This window comes from Ascaphus truei, chromosome 2 (assembly GCF_040206685.1).
Source record: "Ascaphus truei isolate aAscTru1 chromosome 2, aAscTru1.hap1, whole genome shotgun sequence".
Taxonomy (NCBI): domain Eukaryota; kingdom Metazoa; phylum Chordata; class Amphibia; order Anura; family Ascaphidae; genus Ascaphus; species Ascaphus truei.
Window position 1 is genome coordinate 231,459,582 of NC_134484.1, and position 14,806 is coordinate 231,474,387.

The 14,806-nt window shown below is 41.2% G+C and overlaps 1 protein-coding gene across 3 annotated transcripts in view; it reads right to left on the bottom strand.

Moving 5' to 3' along the window:
* Positions 1 to 14,806, bottom strand: part of EPB41L4B (erythrocyte membrane protein band 4.1 like 4B) — a 472,815-nt gene that overhangs the window by 337,663 nt on the left and 120,346 nt on the right. For all 3 annotated transcript variants that reach the window (XR_012799153.1, XM_075585948.1, XM_075585949.1), the window contains exons 2-3: positions 7,155 to 7,259; positions 3,705 to 3,747 (exon numbers count right to left, since the gene is read on the bottom strand). Coding sequence is in view for 2 of the 3 variants with exons in the window: in XM_075585948.1 (XP_075442063.1) it covers positions 3,705 to 3,747; positions 7,155 to 7,259 (148 nt within the window). In the remaining variant the exon portion in view is untranslated. The remainder of the gene's footprint in view (positions 1 to 3,704; positions 3,748 to 7,154; positions 7,260 to 14,806) is intronic.

The window sequence follows — 14,806 nt, forward strand, 5'->3', positions numbered from 1 at the left end:
AAACATTTATTTAACTTTGTGTATAGCTACAGTAGATATAAATGTTGCAGAACACCTGGGTGAGTATGAAAAACATTGTTTAATTACTGTGTCCAAGTTAAAACCTAATTTTGAATATTAGCAGTGCATGCAAAAGGAAGTACTTATACCATTGTTTTTTTATTTGTAACTAGCCAACACATGTTTATTTGCTTGTATAAAATGAAGTCAATATACTAATTTCAATAAATTCCAAAATCTATTTGTAGCACAAAATGAAACCAGATTGATTTATTTTTAGGGGGGGGGGAGATATAAAGCCAAATTAAATAATAATAATAATAATAATAATAATAGTATGCAGTGGCCCCCTATTGTTATATTACATGTCACAATGACAGGCCATTTTACAGAACTTTGAGAATGGAACACAAATATTTATCCCTTTTACTTGCAACAAGGGCTTAAAAAAACACAAAAAAGTATTGTGTGATGGTAGGGGCAGCCTGGCCTACACAAATAAAGATTAAACCCTTACTAACCCTATTCCAGGGTTGTAAAATGGTTGCTAACCGTGATAAGAGGCATCCCAAATTATCCATCTCTGACTATGTTATACTGTATCCTTGTGTCTCATTGTGTGCTTGGGCGAGTAACAAAAGGCTGATATTAGGCACACAATTATTCAGAGAGCTAGCCTTTGTATTGGGCCTGGTGCATTTCTTATAGACAATTATTTATTTATTTATAAAAATGTTTTACCAGGAAGTGATACTCTCGTTTTCAAGTATGTCCAGGACATAGTTAATATGACAAATAATACATGGTTAAAAATTAAAATACAGTTACATAAATGAACAGGGCATACATTATATACAAGACTTTGCATGCACAGAGAGGGTGTATATTATAGGCTTATGTAACAGTTACAGAACAGATTAAAATGTGAGACAGCCTTAGTTTTGAAAGAACTTAAACTGGTGGTGGATGTGAGAGTCTCCGGTAGGTTGTTCCAGTTTTGGGGTGCACGGTAAGAGAAGGAGGAGCGTCCGGATACTTTGTTGAGCCTTGGGACCATGAACAGTCTTTAGGAGTCTGATCTCAGATGATAAGTGCTGCATGTGGTAGGGGTGAGGAGCTTGTTCAGATAGGTGGGTACTGTAACTTGCCCAGAAAGTATTTGAAGGCAAGACAGTAAAGGTGAACTTTGCGCCTAGACTCGAGTGATGACCAATCTAGTTCTTTGAGCATTTCGCAGTGATGTGTGTTGTAGTTGCATTGGAGAACGAAACGACAAATTGAATTGTAGAGGGTGTCAAGTTTGCTAAGGTGGGTTTGGGGTGCCGAGTCATATACTATATCTCCATAGTCTATAATTGGCATTAGCATCTGCTGTGCGATACGCTTTCTGACCAGCAGCCTTAGGCCTCGGCCATGCTCCCTGCTGGCGTGCTGAGGCGCAGGGAAAGCGGGTGCTTTCTCTGGCCTTGCGGTTGCTTACCGCACGTGCTGTCAGCAGGCCATCAGGGGGCTGGCCGTGGGCGAGCGCGTCACTGGCCGGGGGCGAGCCAGTGACGTCATGGAGCTGTTTCGCCCTCATTGGGCGAACCGCTCACGTGACCGGCCTGTCGCGCCGGCAAGCGAGGGAATTTTAAATTCCCCTAAGACCTGTGCTTCCGCAAGCGCGCGGAAGCGCAGGTGAGCCCCTACTAAAGCCGCTCTAATTGCGGCTGTAGGGGCTCAGTGCTGAGCGGGAGCGCGCGTAAGAACGCTTCCGCCAGCAAGCGCTAAACATGGCCAAGGCCTTAGGGAGGATTTGTTCCTGTAAAGTACACCTTGTTTGGCATAGGTTTTGGTTGTCGGGGTATCAATGTGCATTCCGAATGTTAAATGGGAGTCAAACCATATGCCCAGGTATTTAAAATTAGTAACAGGAATTAGGGTGGAGTTAGCGTTGGTTTTGATCTGGAGCTAGGTCACTGGAAGCTTTAAAATGTTGTCTTGGTCCCAAATACCATTGTTACAATCTTGTTAGTGTTTAAAAACAGTTTGTTTTGGGAAATCCAGTTTGAGTCTCAAAAAGTCAGACTGAAGTATGTGTTGAAGGTCGGAGAGGCTATGGCTGTGTGCATATAGGATTGTGTCATCTGCATACATGTGTATTGAGGCTTCCTTACAAGCTGTGGGAAGATCATTAATTAACACTGAGAGTAGGGGCCCCAGAACTGAGAAGAGTAGGGGCCCCAGAACTGAGAAGAGTAGGGGCCCAGGACAGAGCCTTGCGGTACACCACAGGTGATATCCAGGGGGTTGGGGTTAGAGCCCGAGATGGACACATGTTGGGATCTTCCTGATAGGTAGGACTGAAACCAGTTTAAAGCATGCTTCCCTATTCCAGAGCTCTGGAGTTTGTTAAGCAGGATAGCATGATCAACTGTATTAAAATCCTTTGCAAAATCTAGGAATATTGCACCAGTGAGTTGGTCAGAGAAGCGTCCGTCTGCTGGGAGATGCTAGGATGCAAGCCCCGTTGGTCAGTTCCAATGACTCATACTCACAGACCCAGCCATTTGGGGACATCTAAAAAGGTACCACCTGCGCTGACAGATCCATTCTTAAGGTCACCCTTGCTCAGCAGAGTAATGGTCTCCGCTGATTGTTTGTCACCCGGTTTTCCATGTTTCCAACTGGAGGCCAGAAAAGTATAAAATGTCGACACAGTTCTTGGTTGGTCTCTGTGACTAGAAACCAACGGTAGCGAGAACTGTATGACCAGGGGCGGACATTCTGGGTTACAGGGAAATCCAGGAAAGGACTGATCAAGGAGGAATTGAGAGTAAGACAGCTTCGGCAGAGCCCTGCACCTAGTGAGCTAGGAGTCCCCATATTCCCCATTCTACTGGTGAGTTATTGCAGTGTTTGACCTGTGCTGTTGGCTTCTGCCAAAATAAACCTTTGTTTATTTAACCTCTACATTCTGCTTGGTGATTACGATCCCTAGTAGTCTGGTCAACGCTGTTACGTGACAATGGGGATAGGATCTTTCCTTTAGCTTTTGATTCATTGCAAATCAAAAAATATACTGCCCTCTCATGACAAGACTACCAAACATAATTAGTATAAATATTTCTATTTTAATTTATAATGGGATGCATCGAGAAAGCCAAAATCCATGACACAAAAGTGTAAGAAGTAGTAAAAAGCGCGGTGTACTACTGGTCAAGAAAAATTGATGGGAGAACGCCAATGAAAATATGTTTTATGAAGCCATGGATAAAAAACGGGGGCACAATGAAACTACCTACGTTGTTTGCGCTTTATCAACGAGTAAAATCTAAACAAACACTGAAATTAAACATATAGGGATCTAGTTACTAAAGTCTCCCAACTACAAAAGCCAGCACTATATTTTTCAAAGGAATTGCTTTGCAAGCAATGTTTTTCCCCCCATTTGATAAATTGGGTGCAATTATTTTGTACGACTTTTGCCCACGGTTTTGCCCTAGCCGGGAGACCTTGGCAAATAACCACTAAAGGCTATATAGAGGGATTAGGCAATGTAATTCCTATAGACACTCCGTTTCAAGGTTGGCCAGGAAATTAGAAACACAAATTTGTGAAGTTGAAGAAAATAAATAAATGTGACTAACTTGGTGTAAAAAGATCAGCTTTTAAAATAATAAAATAATTTTAGAATAAATAAAAAATAATCTCTTGATACTTACTTTTTATTTGTTTCTTAATAGGTTTCATATGATCCAACCAATGCTAAAAAAATAAAAAACAAACAAAAGCGGTTTCAGTATGTAAAAATCTGTTGGGGGTAATACAGACACGCAATTATATTTCAGCTGGTAGAATTGTATGTAATGTGTGCAATTGTTTTATTTAACATACATTTACCTTGTTAAACAAATATTTGGATGGTGCTTATTAATCCAAAATAAGCAAGTGTGTACTGTATGAAGAAGCATAAAATAAGATGTTGAGGAGACCAGAGTTTGAAGCAAGGGAACCTGGTTTAATTCCCGGTGTTGGCTCCTTGTGACCTTGGGCAAGTCACTTTATCTTCCTAGCACCAAAAACATAGATTCTAAGATCATCTGGCTGGGAATCCTTTGCGCTGCGTATCGCTCACTATACTGTAATCGTTAAGCGCTTTGAGTACCATTGGGAGAAAAGCTCTATATGAAAAATAAATAAATATATATAAATAAAGAAGGGAAATGTGACCAAATGTCCAATAGCGCAAATGTAGGAGGCAGTGAGATGTGGGAGGAATTGTCACTCGAAGGCTGCATTTGTCTGTCTGGCTGAGTCTGACATCAAGCAGAGACACGAGTGAATATTCAACTTAAACGAATACAGCTGTCTTGTGTGAGGGGGTAATCCAGGAAGTGGAAGTGGAGCAGCGTCTCCAGTGTTACCCGGATCAGCATCACATGTTCAGCTCCAGCGTGATTTCGTTGGTGTGCTGATGGAGGGACGCGGAGACCCTTTGGTCATTGTGGTTACATCCTTTGGTGAGACCATTCCTTAATCCCTTGCCTATGCTATTTGCTTACCCCCCATCTTCATCTATAGAGGTCAATATCAGCCTGATTTTTCCACGTTTGCATCCGCAATCTATCATTTGACGGGTCAATTACTTCTGCCCATATGTTGCTCCAGTCATTTGCTACCTATCGAGTGACAATTCCTCCTACATTTGCGCTATTGGACATTTTTTGGTCACATTTCCCTTCTTTTTTATTTTCAAGAATACTCTTGTTTTTTATTGTCATATATTGTGTTTATTGTGTCTATTGGCATCATTGTGTTTATTTTAATCTGTTCAGTCACCTAGCCTTCCTTGCTTAATTAATAAATTTTCCTGTTTCTTATTGCTACACAGGATTGCGCCTTTTTTCTTTCTTCCATTTAATCAGGATAGGCATATCCTCATTAGGGCTGTATCCTGCTAGCTCATTTCACCTGGGTCAGTACATTTATTAGTCACCCATTTACTCACTTATAATATTTCATTTGTGTTAGTCCTAGCACTGATGTATGTATGTATGTATGTATGTATGTATGTATGTATGTATGTATGTATGTATGTATGTATATGTATATGTATGTGTATATATATATATATATATATATATATATATATATATATATATATATACACACACACACACACACACACACTGTAGGTGTGTGCGTATGTGAATATAAAAGCTGTTCTAGCTTATCTCCTCCTGTTGGCGGGTTTGTGAGTGTCCGTGTCCAAGACAAACTGTGATGAGAAACTGATGAGTGACGATAGTGTACTAAGATTCTGTGAGCACACTTCTAGTGCATTTGTGGCTAGTTACTAATTTAAACAGCATTGTTAATTTGATATGAATTGACACTTGAGTTATACAGTAGCCAAGGCTTATTTTACGTATAGATGACATCTTGCAAATGGTACTGATTAAACGTTATACCATTCCAGCTGTGCTTCTTTACATGACACGGTATGTCAGTTGAAGCTGCAGATTCCCAGATGTCTAAACACTACAGCCAGCTGCTTACTGTACTATACTGTCCTGTTTTGTAGTACATGTGTTTTAATGAAGTAAAGTAGCCTAATGTATTACGCTGCTCATCACTGCAAACAAATGCAAGACAATAGCATACTGATTATTAAGACAAATCCTTCCAATTGCTCCAATTAGCTGCTTCCTGCAGAAAAAACATGGTTTACTTTTTCTGCTAATGTGTCCTATTACATTCATTGGCTTTTAGTTTCAAGTCTGAACTAATGAATTTGAAGCAGCAATTTTATCTTGCAACCATAAAAATGTTGGATTTCTTTTACACACAAAAACAGATACGTTTCCTTAGAAATATGGAGGCATGAATTTAAGTAGCAAATAATAGGATTTCATATTTGAGGTCATTTCAGACCAATAAAGACCCTTGATCCATATGTAGTGAAGCAGCTTCTCCATGCAGGAGAAATGACCAGCTCCCTTTAAAGCAACAATCCAGTCTCCAATTTTTTATTTTATTTTTATAGAAATCGAACCTAGTGCTAAACTGTGCTATTTTTCATTTTGGGGAACCATTCCCCCTGCTTCCCAAAATACAGGTATTTTCTCTCCCTGTAGAGAAAAATAGCCGCCAATTTGCACAGGTCCCGCAGGCCAATAAGAGGCTGCAATGTCTAGGGGGTAGGTGGAAGCGGTGGGGGGGAGAAGGGGAGACAAGACTTCATACTGGGCGATCTCGGTAACCACCTTAAAATGTCCAGGAAAAACGCTGGCAACTAAGGCAGTATCTCAGAAACTTGGGTATTCGTAGAGTTAAACATAGTAAGGCTATTTCAAAGAACACCCCAATTCGAATGAAGAAAGAAAGATCTTTAGGTGAAATGGGCAGGGTTGCCGCTTTACGTGAAAGGGACTAAAAATCTTGTATGGCATAGAGAACCTGCTTCACAACAAATACATTTGGGTCACAGTATCTACATAGGGATATATGTATCTTAATGTTGACCCACCATTCAGATGTTAGCCAGATCACCTATACATGTTTAGTTCCTTGCTCAGTTTGAATCTAACATAGCAATAAAATCAACACATTCCAAACATCTCCATCTGTAGTTAAGAGAATCCACTGGCTAAAAGAACACGTATCCAATAATGCTAACGTCTTTATTCTCAAGCCACAACAAAAGTATTGGTTTCCTAGTGAAGTGACAATTGCTTTGCTTTTAAGTATGTTGACTATCAGGAGAGGCAATTGGATACAAACATAAAATATAGATTTAATCAATTCATAAAAGTTATAAAGCCAAAAGTGACCGACTTGTTTTTTTCATGTTTTCTTAATAGAATTAAAAGTTATTAGCTGCTTGTATCTCATCAATTTCCATTCTCTTATTTCCAGTGTTCTTTATTGCTATATTGTATAACAGGTCTTCGGGGTTTCTATCCAATATAGAGAGACGCACAAGAAGAAATAGATGATGATTAAAAACCAATTTCAAAATGAAGTAACCTCCTGGATATTCTTGTTCTAGTTTTTATTATTAGCATCATTAACCTTATTACAACTGTTACATTCCCTATGGTTTCCCAACATGAGACATCTACAGTATAATGACTGAAAGTCACAAAATGAATAAGGAGGAAGATACATACCGAAACCTGGGCAGCATCCATGAACTGTAAGCCAAAATAATCCGTTTCAATTAGGTCCAAATGGTATACAATCTGGTCAAACAAATCCTGTCCTTTGGCATGTTTCTGAAAAACAGAAGAACACTGTTTACTCATTTGTTTTCTCATGATGATATTGTTGAGCATTGTGGGCTGTAACTCTTCTTAATCATTATGGCTGCACACAAACTGCAAGCTTAGTAAATATGGCCCCTTACGACACATTCAAAGCAATGGGCTGTAGGCGGTCTTCCTAGCATGGAAGGTAGGGTCATACAGGGCAAATAATTTGTAATAACAAATGTTACCCTCTTGACTATGAAAGGATTAGCAATGCACTGGCAGCACTGAAGTTTATACCGATTCTCCATAACCCCAGTACACCAATTCAGTAACACACACACACACTGCACACACACTGCACACATAGTGCCTAAACAAAGACAACGATCAACAATTTGCACAAACATATGTACAAAAGGTGCACACAGACACATTTATTTATAGACCAAATGGGTGTAATTTCTGGGCATGAATAAAATAACATCTCTGTGATTGGTCAAAATTCAGGGTATTAATGACCCCTCCTTGCAGAAACTAGTCACATCGCATTTCAATTTATATTGTAATCTGATCTGAATATGGTATGCTTTGTGTATATGGATATATGCTATTGTTTATAAATCCATCAGGAGACGGTTGATCCACATCATCCGATTCTAATATGATACATTACGTAATTCGTGTTGTTCCATTAATTATATATTATGTGATTATATACTATGTGAGCATTACAGTGTCTTTGTTTTTAATCCCAAGTTTTTTATTGGTAATAGGTGTTTATGTATGTCTATTATGTTTTATATATGTGGGTAACATGTATTTGGTCCCTTTAATAGGATGACGTCCAAATCTGACTTTGTGTAAAGATATGGGAGGCCCTTGCCAATTAGGGAGATGCCTATTGTATACGTCATTTCCTATATAAGATCCGGTACTGTGTGGGGATCTTCACTCTTTGAAAAAGTCTTTCTATAGACGAAACGCGTCAGAGTGGTGTTATGTATGCTCACTGTGGAGCTTAATAAAGTTTTTGAATTTTTCCAAGCGTTGGTTGTGTGGAGTGCTGTGACCACGGTTACCAAATCCTCCCCTAGTCACAACTCCTCCCCGTGTGTGAGAGATACCTACACACAAACTGAAGAGGTGAGAGAGTTCTGCACAGTGTATACAATTTTCTTTTATTGTACTTTTTCACATTTCTAAAGAAAATTGTAGATGAGCTCCATAAACAAAGAAAAGTTCAAGGAAATGTACAAAAAAGTGTCTAGTTATGAAATTGAAAAAAAAAAAACTATACATTTAGCATGATGTCTTCCCTCGGATCAGGGTTTCAAAGTTCTCAGGCCATTAACTCCTCCAGTCAGTGCATTAGTGGTTATTAATGCCCTATTCTGAAGGGATTACTACTTTATATACTGCTGAAGTTGTGTGCACTTTTTGGCTTATATGGATGCTATGCACCTGGAAGGTCTTACGGAATAAAACAGCTTGGTAAATATGGCCCTTTACATCCCATTCACTTGATTAGAATGGTAAGGTGCCTTCCAGCACAGGAGGTGTCCTATAGAGAAGCACTTTTAAGCAAATTTAGCCCATTTTCTCTAACAGCATGGCAGACAAAAAATAAAGCCTTGTACGCTGTAACCAGCGTGTATTTGTGAATATCAAATGGATTAGGCCCATTAAATGCTTGCTGCGTGTTCTACAACTAGGGCAGCTCTGTAGCTAGTCCCTGTTGTTGTGGCAGTTTTATCAGATAACATAAACCGGTATAAATCAGAATAAGCTTTCACAAAGTTTCCCTGGGATTCAACTGCAGTGATGACAAAAAGCACAACACCACACATACCAGGCCTTATAACTCTGAGCACTGTGTCCTATATGAAAGCGTCCATTCACTGGTTCTCCAAGTTAAAAAAAAAACAAAAAAAAAACATACAAAATAATTATCTTTTCATCTAGAACACTGCAATGTATGCAATGCAGTACAGTTCAAAGAATTGTCACACACAGCTTGCTATACAATTTACATACAATTTACAGAGAAAATAGGATATGCCCAAGATAAGTGGACACTGCAATTTAATCCGGGTTCACACTCTTTGAACGCACATACAGATGCAGCAGCCGTGATCCGACCATTTCTCGAATTGGTTTTCGAGATCTCCCCGAAATCCTTTCCAATTTGCCGCGGCAGACTCATGGCCCATCGGATGAACACACAACAGGAGTCCCTGCTGTGTTAATCCTACCGTCTACCTTTCTGTAAAAGACGCACCGTAAGAGATAGGCTGAATCAGTCATTCTAACTGCGCGCCTCTAACAGGCGATCGCTGGGGTTTTATTTAATTTTAAACACTACAGTATTGCAGCAGGGGTTCGCCAGAGCTGAAACGCATTGATTTCAGATCCGGGGACCCCCTACTTCCCGAGATACAGGCTCCGTTATGGGGTACTGGTATCCCCATGTTAAAATCTGGTGGGTCAGGTGCCTGTGGGATCTAAACAAAGCAGAGTGATACCGGCACCCCATACCAGGGCCTGTATCTCAGGAAGTAGGGCGTCACCGGATCTGAAATCAATGCAGTTCAGCTCGGGAGACCCCCTGCTACATTACTGTAATGTTAAAATTAAATAAAACCCCCACGATCGCCTGTTAGAGGCGCGCAGTTAGAGTGACTGATTCAGCCTCTCTCTTACTGCGCGTCTCTTACAGACAGGTAGACCCCGGTAGGATTCACACAGCAGGGACCCCTGCTGTGTTCATTCGATGGGCCATTAAGTCGGCAGCGGACCTTCTCAGATCACCACACACTATAGTGCATAATTCAACACGGTAAATGGTCAGATAACGGCCGATGCGTCTGTATACTAATTGTCCCCTTCTTTTAAGTCCAGTAGAATTTTACTTTGGTTATAGGAGGGATTAACTAAAGTGAATTTATGGTGATATCTATAAAAGGTTTCATCTGGGTGATTGGTGCCTTTTAACAAATCTGACAGATAAAGTCCACTTCTCCACCTACATTTATTGTCCGAGAAAAAAAAACCCACCGTTAACACTACCCCCACTCAGAGGCCTTTAAGAAATTTAATTTGTAATTAATTTCCATGGAAATAAAACAAGGCAAATATTTGCTTTCATGATATCCAATACCAATAGTTAAGTGCTTACAGAAAGTTTAACATATAAATGAAAGGCTGACAGAAATCAATCAATCATTCAAAGAAAGTACATTTTCTTGGTGCACTCCAAAAAAATTGTTTTGTTTTTACAGTGAATACAATGTAGTGAAAAACTGTGAATAAGTGATTCGAATAAAAAATATAAAATAACACGTGGTACTAATGATCTGTGTTACTGTATATGGCTGCCATATACAATAAATCGCCGGGGACAATCATGCCCATAGAAAAATACAATTGGTAGTTCTAATGGCTACAACTCAACCTATATAATGGGGTATGAGTGGATGCGGAGTTCCTAATAGCAACTAATGGGCTGAATGGAAGTCGTCCGAACTACATCTGAATAGTAAGGGACTAAGGTGGGAAACTTGCGCATCCTTGGCAGATTCAGATTCCCCGCTTACCTGGCTTGCTAGACCGGCATCACTCTGATTGTGTGAGGATTCAGGAATCGAGGCGCCTACGGCGCGCTCCCGCCATACCTCCGTTCACGTGCGGGACTACCTCCAGGGAAACATCTGCAGGCCGCGCACGCACAGGTGACATCACCAGGTACTGTGGGGGTAGGTCCCGCGTCGACGGCTCGTGCACGTGACGACTGTGCAGCGCGCCCAAGCTCCGTGGCAACACTGATCACATTACTCACTCCCATCTGTCTCCTGCACCGCTCTAACCAATCATAGCTTCCGCTGAGGCCGCGCCTCAGCTCCACCCACCTGTCTCATGGCTACTCAGGCCTATATGCTCAGTAGTGCCACTGGCACTTTGGCCGAGCATAGATCCATGTATCGTTGTGTTTCACTTCTCCTTTGCCTTTCGCAGTCTCGTCTTGCCTTGTCTTGTTGTATCTTGCTTCGTGTACAGACCCGGCTTTACCCTTGGACTCCGCACCTCTGGCTTACTGACCCCGGCTTACCTCTGACCCCCCGCATCGCTCCAACCCTGACCTCGGCACTCGGACAACAACTATTCTACTATCTCCAATCCCGACCTTGGCTAATAGTACCTTCTATGACCCGGACCTCTCCTATTCTGACCACGGCCGGTATTACGATAACTCTGACCTCACCAACCCACTCTCCAGACATGCCCAGTGGCTGGGTGGCGTTACTACCAGTTCCCACCTCAGTCCCGGGGTCCCACCTTGTTTGTGGTGAGCACAGCGTTACAGATTGGCTGTTGAGAGAAGATTCCCACACTGTGATTGGCTGTAGTATTTTCTGAATGAACACCAAAATACTATAAGAAAGCCTCAGCCAATCCGTTCATGAGATTCTAAGTGCCAGAACTGCAGCGGGACTTTTGAATGTGGAAAAAGATGCTCTTGCGCGAATAGCAGAACACCGGCTTCAGGAAAACCAACTCTATGATACAGATGTTATTTTTAGATCATATGTGGTGATATGATTATGTACTGTAATGTACTACAACCTCATCTGAAACCTAGTAATTTATGTTAAGCTATATTAATAATACAACAAAATATTTACGGACTTGAAAAAAAAAAAAAAAAGAACTTCCATTCTGTAAAAACAAAAAAAATATGTGCTTCCTTTCAGTATAATTATGTTACCATAAACACTTTTCTTTCTATTTGCAACTTTTCTCTGCAAGACCGTCCTAGTGTAAACAGATGCACAACATTCTGTGTGTAAACAGCATGTTTTTATATGACAGAATTCCTTTTGCCATGAGGCAAAGATGCACTGTCTCTTTAGGGTCATATCTGTGGGAGGAACAAAGCAACCTAGTTTGAAAGAGTAACAATAGGCAATGTTCCAGGAGTCTATAAATTGTAAATGTATCAAGGACACCCATGAGGATTTCATTTCTGCATGATGCGATATTCACACTTAAAGGTGCAATTCCCATTTCCCCACCTCCCCGATTCTCTTACATAGATAGGAAGCAGGTGATATTTGGAGCTGAAACGCACCATTTTCAGCCCCAGGGACACCCTTGTTCCCTAGATAATTACCACTGAGGGCGGCGAAGATAGTGTAGGTTTAAATCTCCCACATCACACAGGCCACAGACAGAAAGATGCAATGTCATTTGCAGCGGCTTCTAACTGGGCCACTTGACACATAGGGTTGCCAGGTGTCCAATATTGAACCAGACTGTCCTGTATTTGGACACTGCCCAGTAACATATCAGAGGTAATACTGGACATGTATGTGTATACCGGTATTACCTCTCTGGACACAGTGACCTGACAGGCTTGGGGGGCCGCGGGATTTCCCCGAGCTGGGAGAGAGCAGGGCTGTTGCTAGGGAGCTGGACAGCTTCTTAAATCCTGATTGGCTGTATTACCCAGCAGCAGACAAATCAGGAGGCCGTATCAGGAGACTGAGGCTGGGACCAAGGAGAGGAGGAAACAGCATGAAGCGGTGAGGTGTGTGTGTGTGTATATATATGTGTCTCGAGCGTTTCGCACCTGTCACTATGGTTTCCAGTATTTTTGGAGAAGCCACCTAGCAACCCTAGTGACACTGGAGATATAAAAGACCAAAATGTAAGAGGCGCCTTTCCCAGTATGTATCTCAGGGATCAGGGGTTAACCGGAGCTGAAGTTAACACGGCTCAGCTCTGTGGAACAGAGGAGTAACTGCTCAAGTCATTTTCTTTCAAACTTTCTTTTCCCTTCAATAACACTAATCAAAAAGCAGGCAATGTACATAATTTTGGAACACATCTAATAGAAATGTTCTCAGCGACTACCATTAAGACCAGATTTTAGGATAACCAAAGCGGTATGTGGATTATATTGCACTGCAAGAGTCATTTGACGCCACGTTGCCTGAAGCCGACTGAATTCAGGCGAGTTGGAGGCCTCGTGCTGAAGAGCGTGGGGCCTCTGTAACCGCTGCGCCCCCCCCTCAAAAAAAAACTCACGCCCCCCTGTAGTAGAGTATGTATGTAACTGTAATTATTTTATATATCAATAAATAGTATGAGTGAACTTTTGAAGATTATTAATAATGGAAATAACCGTCATCTACAATTATATACATGCTTAAGCTCATGTTTGGTCTGCCATTGGCTCATGTGTTGGGGCTTTTTAAACGATTATCTAATGGGGAGATTAGAAAGCCTGTAACATTTTACAGTGCAGCATTTATTCTGCAAGGTTGAGGAAGAGGGGGAATATCTTAACACAAATTGTTACGTCAATAATATTGTTGGAACAAGATTGTAGCCTCATGCTTAATATATTTTCATGTTCTCAAATCCCACTTTCCAGAAATATTCGTCATTTATTTGTGCCGTTTTTGAAAGACAAACACTATAAATATGGCCACAGTTTCACCAATAGAAAGCAGCAAAGTCATCTCCTGATGTTGCAGCTTTCTATTGGATATCAGAGCGAGCTCTGACCCCACAGCCATTTTGGATCTTTCAGCTTGTTTGCTGATAGCCAGTCCTCTGCTCCTGAACATCAGGGTCTCTGATAAGGTAGTTACACTGAAAATAAAATAATAATAATAAAGCACCCACATTTGGGTGAGGAGAGTGTAATTACTTGAACCACCCCCTCCAACCTCAAGGGTTTCTCTGTTTCCTGAGACATTATTACTTTTGTTGTGGAGCGCCCATCCCCGAAGAAGTTCCTGCGGGAACGAAACGCACGTCGGGCATTGATGACGTAGTAATTGTGGCGTCACGGACATGACCGGAACGCTAGGTTACGCTTCGGAGTGAGAGTACCCCGCTGTTGCTTCTGTCAGTTAAACTATGATGTGGGCCCCACGAGGCAGCCACTAGCTTTAGATAAACTCAAGGTTCCTGGCAGTGTTCACCCTTGACTTTGACAGGTGATCGCCACAAGCTAACTCCCATGCAGCTGATCCGAAGTCATGAGAGACATTAATATCGGCATGGGTTCTGCAACTACTCACAATTTGTGTTTAAATACTTACCAGTAGTGCTACAAGGAAGACACCGGTGTCTTAATATCACTGCAGACTACAGTTGTGATTTATTGAAGTACAATATGCAATAGCTTTAATTTTAAAATTGTGCATCTATCTGGTTACTTAGAACCACAGCCTCACACCCAGATCCATTATTATTATCACCCTTATCTCTTGTCTTAGCAAAAAAGAAAGTGGGCGATTTTGATGACATGGAAGGAGAGATCCTTATGTATATATGTGTGAGGCCAGGTAGCATACTACCTATCGTGAGGTGCACTATATTAGCCAGGGATATCTCTTTCCCCACTACGTTCTTAGGTTTTAATATTTATTTCTATATCTATATTTTTGAAAACATTGTATGTCCCTGTGTCTAGGGGCAATCACATTGGACCATTGGCCCGTCACTCCGCCTCAGGCCAATGAGATGGCTCCCTTGGCCCACCCGCCCCCGCACACTCATTG